Source organism: Anastrepha ludens, chromosome 5, assembly GCF_028408465.1.
Source record: "Anastrepha ludens isolate Willacy chromosome 5, idAnaLude1.1, whole genome shotgun sequence".
In the NCBI taxonomy this organism is placed as follows: Eukaryota; Metazoa; Arthropoda; class Insecta; order Diptera; family Tephritidae; genus Anastrepha; species Anastrepha ludens.
Window position 1 is genome coordinate 24,259,657 of NC_071501.1, and position 19,837 is coordinate 24,279,493.

A 19,837-nucleotide genomic window follows, 5' to 3' on the forward strand; every position below is an offset into this window, starting at 1 on the left:
AGTATGCATGTCTTAATTGGCAATATATTCAAGAGGGAATAACCAAAAAGGCATTTAGTAACTAATTTACATAAAAAAGCACTAAGCTCATTGAGGGTACATTTTATGCTCATGCAAAGTATTTAATATAATAAAGAGGGGAAAATTCTATTAAAATCAGTTTAATGCGATTTGAGAAATGTGAAGAGGATAGTATTGTAGAAGAAGATAGATAAAGAGAAACAGAGAAGTAGAGAGAGAGAGAGAGTGCAATGCATATTCAACAAAAGTAAATAGTAAAGGAAGGTCGAAAAAGTAGAAATTACTATGAATATTTAAAAAGCGACCCTTTTGCGGTCCAACATCACCAACCAACTGCTACAACTACACTTACAGCTTATGACCGCTGGCCCGCCGCTGGTCAGCATTAGCGATGTCTGCGTGGTTGCCGCCGTTGAGCCAGACGGATGGTTGAGTAGCGGTGAGGGCATCCTCGCAGCACCGCAGGAGGCGCCGGCCGTGGCGGCGGTCAAAGGCACTTGTTGCCCCGGCATGTTGAGGCCTATCACATTAACGCCATTCATGCTGCCTGCGTGATCCAAGCATACAATACAAATACGGCCACACACACACGCGCACACACATATAAAAACGTTATAAATAAGTATGTATGTAGTAGTATACAACAACACGCAACAACAACAATTATACAATATTTTTTATAAGCATATGGCAAAAGAAAAAGAAACAAGAAAACGGAAAAATAAAAGTGGCAATTTTGAAATTACACGTACAAACATAGAACTAGAATACATAAGTACATATTTATACACAAATACATAAGGGAGTAAGTATGTATATTTGTGTAGTGACCAAAAAATATTCGACTTTTAATGATCTGTTTTGAATTTATTGAAATTTGAATTATCTGACTTTTATGAACTGAGAACGAAATTACTTTTTTTTAGTTGTGAGATATTTTGGCGAAAGCAAGCCAGGGGCTCAATTTAGCGCTCAAAATATTCTGGGAAGGATGTAGACATAAAGAATATGATATAAAATATCTGCTATTAATAGGCATAAGATTTGTTGTAGCCTTTCTCTACTCTTCACTGAACTTAATTTTTCCTATATAATCTAATCTGTTAAAGCTCAAAGAATTCGAAGGTACGTCACACTCTGCGTATAGGTAATGATAGAACTGTAAAAGAGATCTACGAAACAAATCCACAAGGCGATAGAAGAAGAGGTAGGCTGAAAAAAATATGACTGATGTCAAAAGAAAAGCTAAAGACGGAGTGGCGTAAAGGCGAATTGTAACGAAAGCAATGGTTCATACCAAACTGTGATGCTATGATGATGATTGGCAACTGTAGCAGGGTGTTCGGCAATGGCGAGTGTAGCTTTTTTAGCTTCATACCTGGTGAGCTAAACAGCTTCTTCCGCCTACTTAATACGAGTATAGTGGAGTAGGCGGTTAGATATAATGCCCGGCATCAGACCCAAGAAAGCCGTATTAGCTTCCAAATTACAGCTGTGTATCACAGGCTGAGGTTTGCGCAGTTGGAAAGGCATCAGACCTATCTTGTGTTACTACTATGACCAACTCCAAGCTTCAAGGATCAAATCAGAAGACATACTAAAGGAAAACACGCAAGGTTCTACTATCTGTGGAATGCTCGAAAACAGACTATCTGGTTCCCAAGATAGATCTGCAAAAGTACTATAAAATACGAATACTCGACAGAAAGGATTGGCAAACTAGAGCGCCATATCAGATGATATTTATACTGACGGCTAAAAGATGAACAAGGGCACTGGGTGCAAATTATCTTTAAACTGTTCCTTTAGACTTCCAGACCGGTGTAGCGTCTTCCAAGCTAAGATCTACGCTATAGACAAAGCAGCAAAGACGATAAGACTAATGTCGTTCCCACGACAGTCGGTTCTACGTTAACGGAACGACACGGACTCATATCCGGCCAAGGACTGTCACTTTAGCAGCATTCCCCATATATGTATGGGGAATGTTTTATGCTGCTACACCAACAACAATACTGACATAAGACTAATGGACTTACCTCCGGCAAACCATACCATTTTTGTTGATAGTCAAGCAGCGATGAAGACCTCAGCGCTGATTAATTCAAAATGTGTTAAAGAATGCAGCAGGTCGCTATCGCTTATTCCTCAAAACCACACCACTTTTGTTGGGTCCCCGGCCACTCTGGAGTGAGAGAAAAGGCTCTGAGCTTGACTTGCGGCGAGTGGTAGAGGACTTTAGCATTCCTCTAAACGAACTGTACATTGTGATTGACTTGAGCGTATTCAATGAAACCAATATAAGGTGGTCTCTAACTACTAACTGCAGCGCTATGGCGTGAAGATGAAGAAGAATTTCAGTCGGTACAGCACCTCCTCTGTGAATGTCCGGCACTTCAAAGAAGCCGTACCAAATATCTTGGCGATTATTTCTTTGAAGGGAAATTTACAAAGTGTCTCACTAGTCAGTTACCTTCTTAAAAAGGTATAAGTGGTTTAAGGAACTAATTAGGGGATGGAAATCAAATGCAGGTGTCGTAATGGACCTTAGGCCTACCGTGTACCTTATCTTAGACTCTAAGGTTAACTTTTATATCGATAGTCAGGCAGCCGTTAAAGCAATTACATCGTTTAGTAAAGGGTTTTCCAATAAGAGGTGTTATTCCCGTAAAAGATCAATGGTTTCGTTTCTTGTGTGGCACGTAGCGTCGTCTTGTTGAAAATAAACGTTGTCCAGATCAATACCATCCAATTACGGCCATAAAAAATCATTGGACATCTTTCGATAGCGCAATCTATTCACCGTAACTGTTGCTCCAGCTTCATTTTCGAAAAAGTAAGGACCAATGACTCCGCCGGACCATAAACCGCACCAAACAGTCACACCTTGGGGATAGAGAGGCTTTTCAACAATAACTCTTGGATTTTCTGAGCCCCAGATCCGACAATTTTGCTTGTTGACGAAGCCACCGAAGTGGAAATGGCCCACATCACTCAAGATGATTTTTCGATGGAATTCCGACGAGATTATATGATAGAACTCTTATAGTCGAGCTGACGGGACATAGCCCAGTAACGGCATATGCTTACAAGATAGAAATCTCGGACAGCAATGAATGGAGTTCTCAGACAAGAGGTTCAATTTTAGATTATGAGTAAAATATATTCCTTTAACTAATTTAAGGCTAAACCTTGAATATTTTATCAGTTATAGGGTGTTGCAACAAGGGAGTTTTTTTATGATATTAGTAAAAAATATTCCTCTAACTAATTTAAGGCTAAAACTTGAACATATTATCAGTTAAAGGGTGTTCCAACAAGGGGGTAAATTATATGATATGATTAAAAAATATTCCTCTAACTAATTTGACGATAACACTTGAATATATTATCAATATAGGGTGTTCCGATAAGAAGGTTAATTTTGTGATATGCGTAAAACATATTCCTTTAACTAATTTGTGCTAACACTTGAATATATCATATTATCAGATATAGGGTGTTCCAATAAGAGGGTTAAAAATTATTTATGAGTGAAAAATATTCCTCTAACTAATTTGAGGCTAGCACTTGAATGTATTATTAGATATAGGGTGTTCCAATAAGAGGGTTAATTTTTGATTATTGATAAAAAATATTCTTCTAACTAATTTGAGGCTAGCACTTGAATGTATTATTAGATATAGGGTGTTCCAATAAGAGGGCTAATTTTTGATTATTGATAAAAAATATTCCTCTAACTAATTTGAGGCTGACACTTGAGTAGATATAGGGTGTTCCAATAAGAGGGTTAATTTATATGATGAGTAAAAAATATTCCTCTAATTAATTTAAGGCTAACACTTGAATATATTACCAGTTATAGGGTGTCCCAACAAAAGGGCTAATTTTATATTATAAGTAAAAAAATTCTTCGTTACAATTATACTTAAATTCTTATTTTATCAAAGGGTTTATTAGTTCTCTAATTACTTTTCTTTTTCTGTAAAACTTACTAGATTAAGGCTTGCGCTCGAGTATGCCAATTAGAGGGTGTTTCAATAAGAGGTATTGTTTTAGATGATCAAATACTAAAAATGCTCTGATACCCGGATATTCCAAGATTTATAATAAATAAATACTAATGTATAGGATGCTTAAAAAGGGTTTGATATATTTACTAATTTTTATTTTTATTTTAACCTAATAAAAATATTTCAAGTGCTTCAACAAAAGGTTTCATTTTATGTAATTGCAAAAAAAAATGATGTTCTATACTCTGGCGGGGTAAATATTCAAATAAGTTACCATTGCACAGGGTGACTCAAAAAGTAGTCTTATTTTTTATTTTTTTTTTAACTAAGCTGGGTTAAGGCTGCGCTGGAATATAATATATTACCAATCAGAGGGTGTTTCGAGAGGTTTCATTTTAAATTATTTTAAACACTTGCACTTCAGTAGTCCGGATATTTTTATTAGCAATGCATATGATTTCTCAAAACAATATTTTATGTTTTCAATTACAAAGTAGTGAATATTTTAAAATAAAATATCTTGTTGAAACACCCTCTATTAGAAATTACAGCAATATCGAATATTTTATTTGGTCACTACGTTACGGCGATGATATTGGCACAACATTTTTCTGAGAAAATTAAAATTAAAAAATATAAGTCCACGTGTAGGTGCGTGGGCAGGTGTGGGAAAGGATGAGCGCGTATGTAAAGCATGTGAAGAAATTTGTATCTTAGTAAGTTTGTGTGTGACTATGCACGTGGCCGCATACGAGTAACTGTAAGCTTATAAGTAAATTTGTAATGTATACCTGTAGGCATGTATGTGTATTAGTGTGTAATGTGAATGCGAGTGGGATGGGTGTATGTGTGAATTTGACAAGATTAGCTGCTTTTTTGTGAACATTTCTTTTTTACACTCTCTACAGCTTCTAATGGGCTAAACGGCACATAAGCATGAACATCTTAAGCCGCCGCTCACTAATGTCGCACACGTGTCGTGTTACGGCAGCTTTGCAGTTACAAATTGGCAGGGCATAATGCCCACTAAGTAACGGTATCAAAATAAAAAGCGAAAAGGGTAGGTGGAACAACTGGCAATTGATACCCAAATTTCATTTAATTAAACTTACCGATTTTGGCACCACCGAAGGGATCCTTGAACATCGTTGTCGGCGCCGTAGGTGGGCCATGTAGGCTGGAGGCGCTCATCAAGTGCCCACTGTGTCCGCCATGGTGGCCATGTGGCAGTGAAGTTGTCTGTTTGATGGCATTCGCACGGCCACGTGTGGGCGGACCCTGTTCACGTTTGCGACGCGGCTGTTCCACGGGCAATACACGCCGACGCTTCTTTGGCAGTTTCGAACGTGCCTGGAAGGAAGAAGAGAGAGAGAGAGAGGGAGAGAACGAGAAGAGGAAATAAGCAGAAAATTTTAAATTACAAGCAAACATCTACACGTAAAACTAATCAATGAAAGGGTAATGTTTGCATAAAAAGCATTTTTAATGCGCTGCCAAATGCTGTGAGTGCGCACAGGAAAGTTGGGTAGTGCAAGTAATTTGAGAAAAAGTTGATATTGCCCTATATTCATCCGTTGCTTGCGAACTTATTAAAATCAAGCAAACTGGAAGTTGAAGCTAACGCGAAAATATATGAAAGTGATAAATTTGCGGCGAAAGTGGAACGCGAGACGAGATTGCTGAAGGTAAAGGTCAAAAACCTCAAATTAATTTGATAAATATTAAAAAAAAAGTTATAATCGAAGGTGAGTGAAAACAGAGAAAAACTTTGTTTTCAAACTTTGTACGCTTGTCTTCATTATTTTATAATTGATGCCTAGAATTCTATGTGAGAATGTTCGGGGGCAAATCAGATGGCGCAAGTAGCGTTTTTTATTGGTATTTGCCCTGGTATTCACTTTTTTCAACAGCTTAGTTTACGCTTTTAGAGCCTACATTTGATTTGGAGTATATGGGCGACGAGAAGAGCTCAAATGCAGATCAATCTGAAAGTTCAATTTCATCGACTTTAGCGAGTAGTAGGACACATTCATCGCAAAAAGCCGATAAAGCACATCAAAAAGTGGGCTACATTGGGTTTGATTGGCTGTACTTCAGCCTCAGAGTTCATCCGGTGATCAAGAGCACCTTTATCATTATCACCATCATCAGCTACACAGTCTTTGGCAGACCATAACTTCCGTAGCAGCATTCCTTCATTTAAATCGACCATTTTCTTGTGCAAGTACAGCATTCAGACAACATTAACTCCAGTATACTGCCCTCGGGTTCCCTTTTTAAATTTCTTTAAATCTCTCTTCCGACCTCCGAAGAAATCTGAGTAGATCTCGTTGAGCCAAGGAACCAAGATGGTCGCATCTTAACACATCAGTACTAAAGATCTCAAGCCTGATTAGAGTGAAGGCCGGGCAGGCGAACAAAAAATAGCCCGCCGTCTTATCCTCCTCTCTACATATTGGCAGAGTGCACTGTCTGAGATACGTGCCTTTTCCGATGCTTCGCCTATAGAAAGTGGCCCGTAATCGACCAACCAGCTACCTACAGTCCATTCTACTTAATGACAAGAGGATATGCGACAGTCGACACTTGATCAATAGTCTGCTCCTTCCAATGAGCAACGCTCATTGTACTTAGCTCAGATCACAGGTAGACTATCTTTCCTATCTCTATTCTTTCTATCCGGGTATAGTACAATGGTCTACTGACTGAGTGCTTGGACTTATCCAACCCCCCACAAATCTAATCTAATCTAATCTGTACTTAGATCATTTACGACAGATTCCGGTCATCTTTTCCGCGGTCTTCCTTTGCTTCTTTTTCCCACCGGGGTTCTGTTTTTTTTCTCTATTTTTTGGCGTTATGTTAATATGTCCCAGTCATCTTACTACTTATTTACCGCAGTTTATTTTTTGACAAGTATATCGAGCTCTTCGTTATATCTTCTCATAATCTGAGTCTCCACATCCAAATTCGTCTATTACCTCATGTAGTAGTCTGCTTGTTTGACTCCACAAGATATCTTGAACTCCCTGGCTGCTTCGCCATTGATAACTTCCTTTGAATTTGTATTGACTAATGTCACGATAATCAAATTTATGATTTTGTTTGGGATTCCAAAACATCTTTCCTTCGGTGTCTGCATAAACTAACGAAGGCTTCTTACGCTCAATAAAGATGCAGCTCAGCACCACTATAGCGCCCATAAACCATACCCATTCTTTGGCAAATATAAGGAGACCCTCCAGCAAACCTGAACCCAAACCGTCCAGCTTTTCAAAGAATTTATTCCCAAAATGTACTCCCCGAAGCGCGAGTCATTCACACAGGCTGAATTATTTGTAATTATTTTTCCTCTCTACAGATCTTACAAAATACGTCAATTGGAACTCTGAACCTTGTGACAATATACCGAATAGTGCTCCGCATCGTTAGTGTTTCCGTGAAAGGATATTTTACCTATACATTTACGGAAACAGCCACGATCAGTGCTCTCTTCTAACTTTATCGAATCTTGATAAAATAAGACGCGATACTTTGCCAGTACTCAAATAATTGTGTCTGCCGTTATTGCCTGTTCTACCATTTTCCACAATTTTTTAATACAGGAAACATAGAGAGGTTTGTGAAATAGTTCAAGTACCACTCTTGCCCTCCTCAAGTAGCACTAAAGCGCCGTTTTGATACCATTTTAAGATCTCCAACAGGCAGATATGTTGATGTTATGACGAAGACTGATAATGTTATGGACTTAGATTAACGCACCGCTCCAGGCTATCGAAGAAAAGAGCACCCAATGACCTTAACTATCGAGCTGCTACACCCGGACATTTACAGATAAAGTACTCAATAGTCTCTTTCTCTGAAAGGTTCCCAAATCTTATGCAAGGTGGGTTAAAAGGTAAACCTACCTCTTTCGAAATTGAATGACGTGGAGTCCTCGGAACTTTCTGAGTCCTCCATCTATTGTACTGTGACCAAAGGGTTTTCAAAATAGCACATGAGGAAATGAAGCTCCATCTTTATTGTGCTTTCCTGAGAAATAAGTGGGATCTTGAATGGTTGTACCTCCCGAACTCTTATCTCAAATACAGTCCTTACGCAGCGATCTGCTTCCTTGTTTCGCTAAACTCTACTATGACCTGAGATTGAGCACAGATTGGCGCTGTGCTGTCGAAAATATTGTAGATTAAGACTAAATTTTTGTGTAAGTAATGGCGTCTTAACAATGGCTGGACTTTATCCACCTTAAATTCAGCAACTTTGCTTGTGAGTTGCGTCAAACATAAGCCTCGTCGCAAATTTTTTTTTCTTGAGAGAGAAGGTTCCGAAGCAATATTGGTTTCGGCCAGTTCAAGATTTCATAAGACTTAAAGTCTTGGGCGAGCTGGATTTTATAAGCTGATAAACTAAGGTCTTGTTTGTAAAATCAGACCTACAAATTCGGACCTACCATCTATCTCATTCCATTTCGGAACTTTGCTACCCTATAAACCCAAGATTCGTGCGACGAAACATCGTCACGAACCCTCTGGTATTGAGTGCATTGGACTCCACTGTTGGAATTTTTAAACCTTACAAATACAATTTTAACCTTAAAAGTAATTTATTACAACTCCCCCTTTGCTTACCTGGGTGTGTGAGTAAAACATCGAAAAATTGCTAACGATAACCGGCACCGGAAGTGCTATCGTCAATACGCCGGCGAGTGCACAGAGTGCGCCCACAAACATGCCCGGATATGTTTTAGGTGCCACATCGCCGTAACCAACAGTAGTCATAGTGACAATTGCCCACCACAAGCCAAGTGGAATGCTTTTGAATTGATTCTCCGGGTTGTCCTGAAAGAGAAAGAGGATAACCAAAAATAATCTTGTATTAATCACTCCACTTCCTTTACGAGTTAAAGAATGCAATGCAAGTCTTTCAAAAGCGCTTCTCCTTACCTGCAATTTTTCCGCGTAATAAGCCAAACTGGCGAAAAATACTATGCCGAGCACCAGAAAGAAGACCAGCAATGTTAGCTCTTTAGCCGAGGCCTTAAAGGTGTGTATAAGTATACGCAACCCAGGCGAGTGCCGCGTCAGCTTGAAGAGACGCATAATGCGTACTATCGAGAATGCCTCCAACAGCCCCGTGTATTCGCCCATGCGTTGCATGACGTCCGTATAGAAGCTGAGTGTGGCGGTGAAGTCGATTATATTTACTGGTGATTTGATAAACTGCCAAATATTCGGTGAAACCTACGGGAGAATGGAGATACTTAGCAGAGCCGCAAAGAGACAAAGCTCATCTGCTCATAATAAACAGAGATCACTTACAATGAGCCTGATGAGCACTTCAATGAAGAACCACACATTGCACACCAACTCCACGTAGAAAAATGCCTCATGCGGTTGCCCATAGGATTCATGCCAGCCATGCGCATGATGATCAACGCCACCGAGCAACTTGCGTTCGATCAAATCTTTCACATTACCGCTGAGTATCGAACGTTTCAGCCGATTGCGATTCGAAGTGCCGCCCTTTAGCGAAAATGTGGCTATCGGTTGACTGCTGCTCGAATTCCCCGGTACCGTATAGTTGGTAACTTTGAAGGTGTGTGCGAGCGTGTGATTGATACCCATTACATTGGAAATGCCAATACCAGCACCGACACTGTTCCCATGCAACGGCTGCGTGACGCCGCCCACAGCGCCGCTGCGTGTACCCGGCGTCGCCGTCACTGTGGTGGCTATATGGGCGCTCGGCGGCACCTGTGGCATGTTGTGTTGATGAGGTATACTTGGTATATTCACTGGTGGTGTATGCGGTGCAGCCGACGGACTTGGTCCGTGATCGGTGTGAGTGGCGGGAAAGTCCACACGAAAACCCGGATGGGTTTTCAGGCAGAACGATATCACAGAAACGAATATAAAGAAAACTGACATACTAGCTACGATCTGCGGTGAAGGGGTGAAAGCAAAAACAATGAAAAGAAGTAAATTTACCAACGCACAAAAATTTAACTCACTTTAGCACCCGTCGAGCTGGAGGGTTCATCAAAGAGTGCCCACACTTTCGGTTTGATGCGCTGCCAACAACTGAGACGTCCATTGATGAGCGCATCCTCGAAACCGAATAGGCGTGCAATTTGTTCTTCCGAGGGTTTCTCATTTTCAATATCTAATTTATCTAAAATGGCTAAAGTATTCTAAAAAAACAAAAATAGAAGTGCGACTAAAATGATTGCATTCAGTGGGAACATCGTTGTTTTTGCTCTTACCTGCGTGTCACGGTGTATGCTGTAGGTGGACCAACAGCAAGGCTCTACTTGATTTGAATCTAGCCCCCAAAATTCAAGTTCCTCTTCGAACAGTGGTCCACACACATCCGTGGGGTAGTGTAGTTTGCCGGTTCTGTGAATAGAGAAATGTCGAAGGGAGATAAAATAATAGAATTTCATTGAAAGATTTAATTTTAATTTAATTTAAGGTTGTCAATTTTTCGGGGTACTTAAGCAGGTTCGTAGAACTTGAGATGTGAGTAGCCTTCGTTCTGTAGAAAGTGGCGAAAAAAGTATATAAAACTGAGGCGCATAACTATAGAGTAGTTAAGCAAGTAAAGCGCTTATGTGATACTCGCTTAAATGAGCCTCAATTCAAAGAAAAGTTTTATAAGTTTTTGCGAATTTAGCAGAGTTTTACTAAGAATTCATACTGAACTGGGATATGCATAATAATCATTAAGTGATTAGGCGGTTGAACAGGTTATTTAGGCGGTTAGGTTTATAAAACGTAAAAAAGTTTTTTTTTTTTGAAATTACAAAAAAATTATTTTTAACAATTTATTTATTTTTTAATATTTTTTCAATTATTTGTTATGAATTCGGTAGCCTGATATATTAAATATTTTTTTTTTATTAAATTTATTTTTAAAAATTAATTTTTTTAATTATTTGTTACGAATTCAAAAATCTGAAATATTAATATAAATTATTTTTTTCATATTAAAAAAAATAAATAAAAAAAGTTTTAAATAATAAATAAATTATTAAAAGTTTTTTTTAAAAATTTATTTATTATTTAAATTTTTTTTTTAATTATTTGTTATGAATTCAATAGCCTGAAATATTAAATTGTTTTTTTTTTTTTTTAAACTAAAAAAAATGAAAAAGTTGTTTTTATTAATTTATTTATTCTTATCATTCTTTTTAATTCTTTGTTATGATTTCAATAGCCCGGAATATTAAATATATTACTTTTTTTGAAATTAAAAAAATATAAAGGAAAGTTATTTTTAATAATTTATTTATTCTTTATTATTTTTTTTTAATTATTTGTTATGAATTCAATAACCAGAAATATTAAATTTTTCTCTTTAATTAAACAAAATAAAAAATGTTTTTTAAAATAATTTCTTTATTGTTTAATATTTCTTAATTATTTTTTATGAATTCAATAGCCTTATTATAATAATATAATATTAAATAATAATAATAATAATAACAATAATATAATAATAAATTATTTTTTTGATATTAAAAAAAAAATTTATAAAAAAAGTTTTTTTTTATTAATTTATTTATTATTTAAAATTTTTTTTTTTTGATTATTTGTTATGAATTCAATAGCTTGAAATAATAGATAATTTTTTTTGAAATAAAAAAAAAAATTTAAGTTATTTATAATAATTCTTTTATCATTTTTTTAATTATTTTTATGAATTCAATAACCAGAAATATTAAATTTTTCTTTTTAATTAAAAAAAAATAAAAAATGTTTTTTACAATAATTTCTTTATTGTTTAATATTTTTTAAATTATTTTTTATGAATTCAATAGCCCTAAATAATAAATGATTTATTTTGATATTAAAAAAAATAAATAAAACAAGTTCGTTTTTATTAATTTATTTATTATTTAAATTTTTTTTTTAATTATTTGTTATGAATTCAATAGCTTGAAATATTAAATAATTTTTTTGAAATAAAAAAAAATTTTTTAAGTTATTTATAACAATTTATTTATCATTTTTTTAATTATTTGTTATGAATTCAATAACCAGAAATATTAAATTTTTCTTTTTAATTAAAAAAGAGCTTGTCTGTAAAGTCGGTTTACTGACGATAGTTTAACGTGACAACGTCATAAGAAAATACTGATGTAAGGGTTGCAATTTTCAAAACAAAATTTTAATTGTATTTGTTTGATAGATATTTTGTATGGATATAGAGGAGGAGGTAAATGGAATCGCAATGGAATAGGTCAAGTTATATTTACAAAAACGTGAAAAATGACGAAACATTTATCAAATTCATGAAAGACATCATCAATTTCGATTGTGCGTCAGACGTTAATAAGTCAACAACACTAAGAGGCAACATCATCGATCCTTTTTCAAGTCACTTTACACTCGAAACACCTGCTTTCATTTCCTACTTTTTCTATCATCGTCCTATTCTCAACAGAGAAATGGTTCATTACCATGCACACAGGAAGAAGGCATATGCAAATACAAGTATGTGAATTTATATACAAATTCGCATATACATACATATACATACATATATATGCTCACTCAAGTAGGACAGAGCCAGATGTCGAACGTTGCCGAACGCGGGGGCCGATTGTGCTTTTTGTCGTTCGTTCCGCGCTTTGCAGTTCATTCAAGGCAACAACAATGAGCAAGGTAACGACGAATGAGCAACGTAACGGCAAATGAGCAAGGTAACGACGAATGAGCACGGTAACGACACATTTTTTCGTGCGTGCAGCCGGCTAAATCGAATTATAAGACGTTATCACGTCAAAAAAAAGTAAGAAATGTTTTTTAATTATTAATTATTTAATTATTTTTTATGAATTCAAATAATTTGTTATTTAGGGCTAATAAATAATTATTTTTTTTATAATAAAAAAAATAAAAAAAAGGTTTTTATTTTAATAATTTATTTATTATTTAAAAGTTTTAATTATTTGTTATGAATTCAATAGCTTGAAACATTAAATAATTTTTTTGAAATAAAAAAAAATTTAAGTTATATATAATAGGTCTATTTATAAGTTCGTGCGGTTTTACAACAGATGGCGTAACTTGATTATTATTCCATCGATCCACATTTCCAAACATTCATTGGAGAGCTACTGTCGTAAGGCACAAACGTCAGTATAAGTTTTTTATTTGAAGCGTAAACAACAATATTTTTACCACACTTGAAAATGTCGAATTTCGTGCCAAATAATGTGTTTTTGCGGGGAATTCTTCTTCATTATTTTAATATGAAGAAAAAAGCAGCCGAAAGTCATCGTATCTTGGTGGAAGTTTATGGTGAGCATGCTCTATCTGAGCGAACGTGCCAGAAGTGGTTTGCACGCTTTAAAAGTGGTGATTTTGGCTTGGAAGACGAAGAACGCGAGGGTGCGCCGCCAAAGTTCATGGATACCGAATTGGAGGAATTGCTCGATCAAGATCCGGCTCAAACGCAAGAAGAGGTTGCAAAAACTTTGGGAGTTGATCAATCAACCATTTCCAAACGTTTAAAAGCCATGGGAATGATCCGAAAGGTAGGCCATTGGGTGCCGTATGAATTGAAGCCAAGAGACGTTGAACGCCGTTTTATGGCATGCGAACAACTGCTTCAACGGCACAAAAGAAAGGGTTTTTTGCATCGAATTGTGACTGGCGATGAAAAGTGGGTCCATTACGACAATCCAAAACGTCGGGCAACGTATGGATACCCTGGCCATGCTTCAACATCGACGTCGGCGCAGAATATTCATGGCCTGAAGGTTATGCTGTGTATCTGGTGGGACCAGCTGGGTGTTGTGTATTATGAGCTACTGAAACCGAATGAAACGATTACGGGGGATGTCTACCGACGACAATTGATGCGTTTGAGCCGAGCACTGCGAGAAAAACGGCCGCAATACGCCGATAGACACGACAAAGTTATTTTGCAACATGACAATGCTCGGCCACATGTTGCACAAGTGGTCAAAACATACTTAGAAACGCTCAAATGGGATGTCCTACCCCACCCGCCGTACAGTCCAGACCTTGCGCCATCCGATTACTATCTCTTCCGATCGATGCAACATGGCCTGGCTGACCAGCACTTCCGTAATTACGATGAAGTCAAAAAATGGATCGATTCGTGGATTGCGGCAAAACCGACCGAATTTTTCACAAAGGGAATCCGTGAATTGCCAGAAAGATGGGAAAAAGTAGTAGTAAGCGATGGACAATATTTTGAATATTAAATTTGTAACCATTTTACGTCAATAAAGTTTCAAATTTCGAAAAAAAACCGCACGAACTTATTCATAGTCCATTAATAATTTATTTATCATTTTTTTAATTATTTGTTATGAATTCAATAGCCTGAAATATTAAATTGTTGTTTTTTTTTAAACTAAAAAAAATATAAAAAATTGTTTTTAATAATTTATTTATTCTTTATATTTTTTTTAAATAAAACAAAAAAACTAAAAAAACAAAAAAAAAATTGTTTACTTTAAAAAATTTTTAAAAAAGTTATTTTTAATAACTTATTTATTATTTTTTTAATTATTTGTTACGAATTCAATAATCCGAAATATTAAATTATTTTTTTGATATTAAAAAAAAGAAAAAAAAAAGAAAAAATGGTTTTTATGATAATTTATTTATTATTTTTTAATTATTTGTTATGAATTCAATAGCCTAAAACAGGTTTTGAACTTCCAGTTTTGTTAACAGGGAAAATGGTGATGAAATGGCAGTTCCATTCTGTTCGAGTCGAGCAGCTAAACTCCTGGGTGTTTTCCCAGCTAGCGCGACACTGTAAGGAAATCGACGTCGATATTCGCGCTGCGCCAACACCACCGACCGATTGTTGGTAGGGCTCCATTACATGTCTGCAGCTATCCAATTCACAACTGCGAAATATGTCTGAAGTATGACGCCAATTTAATTAAATTGTATGCCATCCTGTATATATTCGCCATACTGCACACTAAGTTTCTAGTTTTCTTATCAACTTAATTGTTTTCAGAGACTAAATTTTTAATAAATATTTTTAAATACTTATCCTCACCCCATTAGCCATTAATATGGCTATGCGCCGAAAGAAGATACATTCAATTACTCAAAAATTATTATTGATTTTTGTCGAACGATACTATCGAATTGAAGCACAAATTCATTGACGTTATGCGGTACCTCCGCTGCGCATTATCTGTATCGGACCATAAAATACACTTAAACGTGTACCCGTGTACAGGAATCAGACTTCAGCTAAGAAAAAAATTAAGTGCTTAGAAACGTAAACGACATAAACTGGGTAAAGGTAAGAGTAAACAAAAAATTAAGTCAACTCACCTGAATACCGAAATGAAATTTAGTTCAGCGCAACAAAGCTGTATCATCCCTGTAGTAAGTTGAAGAGTCGCCAGAGTGGAACGAAACTTGACGTTTTTGATATGGAACCAATATGCGCTCACGAGCAAATAAATGATTCAAATTGTAAACCTTACTTGTTACGGTAATTCTCAAACACCGAAGGAATTTTGGACCAGTTTGAGACCATACCTCAGTAAGCACGTAGGGAACAGACTCTGTCAACAAGCACATCAGAACTTTTGGAGCTATGATATAGGAATCGGAAACATGCAGAGGCTCGGTATATTGTGGTCTACAGGTACGGCAACTCATGAAAAAATAATTTTCATTTAAGCTGCGAACGAAACAGAAGCCATAGAGCTTTAGGATAAATGTATTCAACTTGTGAAGCGCAGATGACTAGGAACACAGGTCGAAGTTGAGTGAAATTGAAAGATCAGTGGTGACTGGATCAAAGCTGGCAGCATTTGATGAATAGTGAATGGAAACAGTTTTTACCCTACGAGCCATTAAATTGAAGGATTGCCATATAAGCTGTGGATACAGATCGATCTAAATGGAAGCAGTAGGAGTTTAATGGAATCAAATCTAATAGTTCGAATTACGTCAGTCTGGAGCATTTGGTCAAGGATTTCTATGCAGTAACAGAGTAGGGCCGCTTCAGTTAAGATCCTGGCAAAGTACAGTAATAGAAATATGAAGTATTCCAATGTATTGGCGCGCACACCCATTTGGGCGTTTGGACGAGCTTCTCCTCTTATTGGTGGCGTGCGTCTTGATGTTGTTCCACAAATGGATAGACCTACAGTTTCAAGCCGACTCCGAATGGCAGATAGTTTTTATGAGGGCTTTTTTCATGCCAGAAATACAGTCGGAGATATGCCATTGCTTGCCGAGGTGTTTCACCTAGATTCGAACCTACGTTCTCTCTGAATTCTGAGTGGTAGTCACGCACCAACCAATTCGGCTACGACGCGCCTAATACCCGATTTAAAAAAGTAGGTAGAAAGAAAGCACGGTAAAGTTAACTATGACCTCACGCAGTTATTGTCCGGACACAGGACCTTTCGCAAGTATTTGTGACGTATATGGGAAAGTTAACCTCCACAGGGTGAGTAAGTGAAAGTGTCTTTCTAAGGACGCGAAGCAATGCGGAAGCAGTCCCGAGGTGGGGAGAAAAATCCAAGAGGAGGGATGTTTTTAGTGGAAGCAGCCCACTCGTTGTAACGATGGTTGCTATATGGCGCGAAGGCATTTTTAACCCAACCTCACCGCCACAAAAAAATGTCTCGACGATGACGAATGGATTCAGAGACGGTCTTGGCTCCATGAGCAATTAAACTAAAGAAAAACGACATATGAAAAACTAGCCAACTATGAAGATCTATGCACGTTAGTCGAGTTGATCAGGGACTTCTATGCAAAAAAATTCGTATGCAGTATCCGGCCAGAAAGAAACGATACACGGAACCAATAACGGATTGCAAATGAGATAAAGAAGAGAAATGAAACAGAACCAGTTTTTACTTTTGGGCTCGGCAGACATTAGACAAGCATAGCTTCGGCAAGGAAACTGTAGAGCGCTCGAAATGGTGGTTTTTCCTAGCAGACTTTCCTTAAATAAAACTTTTAGAGATTAGTTTAGATAACTGATGTTAACATTAAAGGCTGGGTAATGAAAATAAAGGTTACAAAGCAATGCCCTTCTTCATCTATGTTAACGGAGGGTAGTTTCGAAACTGATATTAGTGACATAGAAGAGAAGAAAGTAAATAATAAGGGAGCAACTAACATCATTCATTTCGATTCCTGAATTAACTGTTAGCGATATTGAAGAGACCGAAGTGGCTAATAAGGTAACAATCACAATCTTTGAATTCGATTTCTGGACTTACGAGTATCAATACTGAAAATAATTATATAGAAAATGCGATAACCATTGAGGATTTGAGGCTGAGCACCAATCAATTTCTACAAAACTACTGATGAAAACGGGTGAAGCGGTAGGAAAAGACCTTTAGGTCAAGCGAAGTGAAAGCTCAGTACCCATATTTAATAGGAAGAGCTCAAAATATGATCCTAGAGTCCGAAAATCTGTAGCAGAAATAGCCTCTGATAAGTTACTAGTACCCCTCCGCCGATGGATGAGTACCTCCCTATGCTGTCTGCGCAAACAAGTCTGCCGAGATGAACAAGAGAAGTTGTCGGTGCAACAATTTTTCTGTTCGAGAAGTAATCTTAATTCTACTCGGTTGGGAATCTACTTAATTTTTCGGTATGACAACTGCGTTAATCTGCATTAAATCATCTCACTTTATAAAGGCTAATGGCTTGGAATCGGAGACGCGTGGAATAGTTCATAAGATTAAGAAAGCAACAACTTTCGTTAGTAGTGGAGTCTTAACTTAGCACAATCAAAGAGAAACCCAAGCGTTAAGTTGTATTAGTCAGGTCGCTTGTCTAAGACAAGACACTTGGTGGGCCTAAGGCCCGTGGTGATACCTGCATTTGATTTCGATCCCTATTCTCTCAGCTGAAGCGTTGAAACTCAACATAATTTCAATGCTCTGCTGAAGTAACTCTTTGGAAGGCAATGGGATGGATCGAAGGTAGGTCATTTCACCTTAGTTATTTCACCCAGAGGTAACATGGGTTCTTGGTCATTGTGAGATTTAAGGTAACTGCAGGACCGATGAACTAGCGAGGCTTGGCACTAAACTCTCATCAGTCAGTACACAGACAATGGTATAGGTGTACCCTTACGGTTATGTAAGCTGCAGCTGCATGCAGGAGCAGCGAGTAAAAGTTGACGTAATAAAACCAGCTGTAAAATCGCCCGACAATTGTGGCCGACTGTCAATGCTAAATGCACAGAATCTCTGGTAAGGCAAAATAAGCATAGCCTTAGCACACTGATTTCAGTTATAACAGGACACTGCCTAATAGGCAGAGGCGCCCAGAGGATGGGTGCGCAAGCACATGACTTCTGCAGATGAGGAAGACAAAAACACGATCTCGCACCTTCTGCGCCATTTTTCTGCTCTAACCAGATCTATTATTTTAGGTAAGGAATTTTTTAATGAATTGGAAGATCTCGTTACTGTGTAAATCAGGGGCCTTCTAAACATTTTTGAAAACCTCACTTGGATTTTAGTAGATTACTATTCGAGGGAAACATTTTGAGGCTAATCTGCGGTGCAGTCAAAGACTCCGGTGAGTGGCGTATAAGATGGAATCATGAACTGAACCAACTTATAAGTGGAGAAAATGTTGTGCGGTTTATCAAAACTCAAGCCATACCATCAGAATGGGCCCCACAAGAGCTCCACGAAATAAAATTGACGCAAAAACATTTGCAACGGAAGCAAGAGGCAGACCACGATCAAGATGGATTGACGAACTAGAGGACGTCATGGGGAAACTCATGGTCAACAAATGGAAGGAATAAGCCAAAGATCGGGGCAAATGGAGACATTGTGTGCAGCAGGCCAAAGCTCACACAAAACTATAACGCCAAATGATGATAATGAAGGACAAGCTCCCCACGCGGCATCACAATGGGATATGAGTCTGAGTATGTCCCACAGTGAACAACCACTTCAACCTAACCTAACCTCGCTGCCTATGTCCTCTACTGTTCTGGGTTAGCCAATTAACATACATAAATGAGACCTAAAATGGGTAGCTCCTATCGCCGAAACCATGCACCAACTGTACCGTTCAGCTCTTATTTGGAACCACTCTGAAAACTGAGATGCAATGAATTACTATTGCAGATATGTACCTATATCATACTCATCCTTCCATTTTTATAAATATACCTTTAAAGATTCGGGATATACCCATACACACAAGCATACATACATATGGTATGTGAATATGCCGTCAAAGAGGATGTAAGTAATATAAATAATTCGTCTCTCATACGCGACAGGCATGATAAAGACATTAATGCACAGCAGGTGGTTGAAGCTTAGCAAACTAATTTAGCGAACACAAAAAAAAAAGGAAAAAATCATGAAAAAACAGAACGCATGTGTATGTGAAAATACATATGTGCAAATGTATATGTTGGAAAAGTATAATTGAGAAGAATGAGACGAGCGGCGGGGCCCACCGGCGTTTTAAGAAAATCCGTAAAATGCGGTAATCCGCTTTCACTAAAGCGTGATAAAATGAAATTATTAATGCTATAAAAGAAATTGTTTTCCGTCAGTTGGCAGTCGACAACCGACAGCGAGGAAAAGTGTGGCTTACTACCACATACGTAAGCACATGCCCACATACAAACGAGTACGCGTATGCATCTATCGAAGGACGCACAGTCATGAGCTTTGTGTCTATGCATTTACTGGTAGGTAACAACAATAAGAACAACAGTGAAAACAGAATATGTGTGGAACTAAAATCGCAACCTGCAGGAAAGTCGACTTGCAAGCTGTTGGA

The 19,837-nt window shown here is 37.3% G+C and overlaps 1 protein-coding gene across 1 annotated transcript in view; it reads right to left on the bottom strand.

The window, feature by feature from the left end:
- Positions 1-267: 267 nt before the first annotated feature.
- Positions 268-19,837, bottom strand: part of LOC128863936 (potassium voltage-gated channel protein Shaw) — a 117,845-nt gene continuing 98,275 nt past the window's right edge. The window contains exons 4-11 of the mRNA XM_054103364.1: positions 10,297-10,429; positions 10,045-10,224; positions 9,353-9,973; positions 8,978-9,274; positions 8,663-8,872; positions 5,275-5,384; positions 5,143-5,211; positions 268-564 (exon numbers count right to left, since the gene is read on the bottom strand). Of these exons, the coding sequence (XP_053959339.1) occupies positions 315-564; positions 5,143-5,211; positions 5,275-5,384; positions 8,663-8,872; positions 8,978-9,274; positions 9,353-9,973; positions 10,045-10,224; positions 10,297-10,429 (1,870 nt within the window). The 3' untranslated portion in view covers positions 268-314. The remainder of the gene's footprint in view (positions 565-5,142; positions 5,212-5,274; positions 5,385-8,662; positions 8,873-8,977; positions 9,275-9,352; positions 9,974-10,044; positions 10,225-10,296; positions 10,430-19,837) is intronic.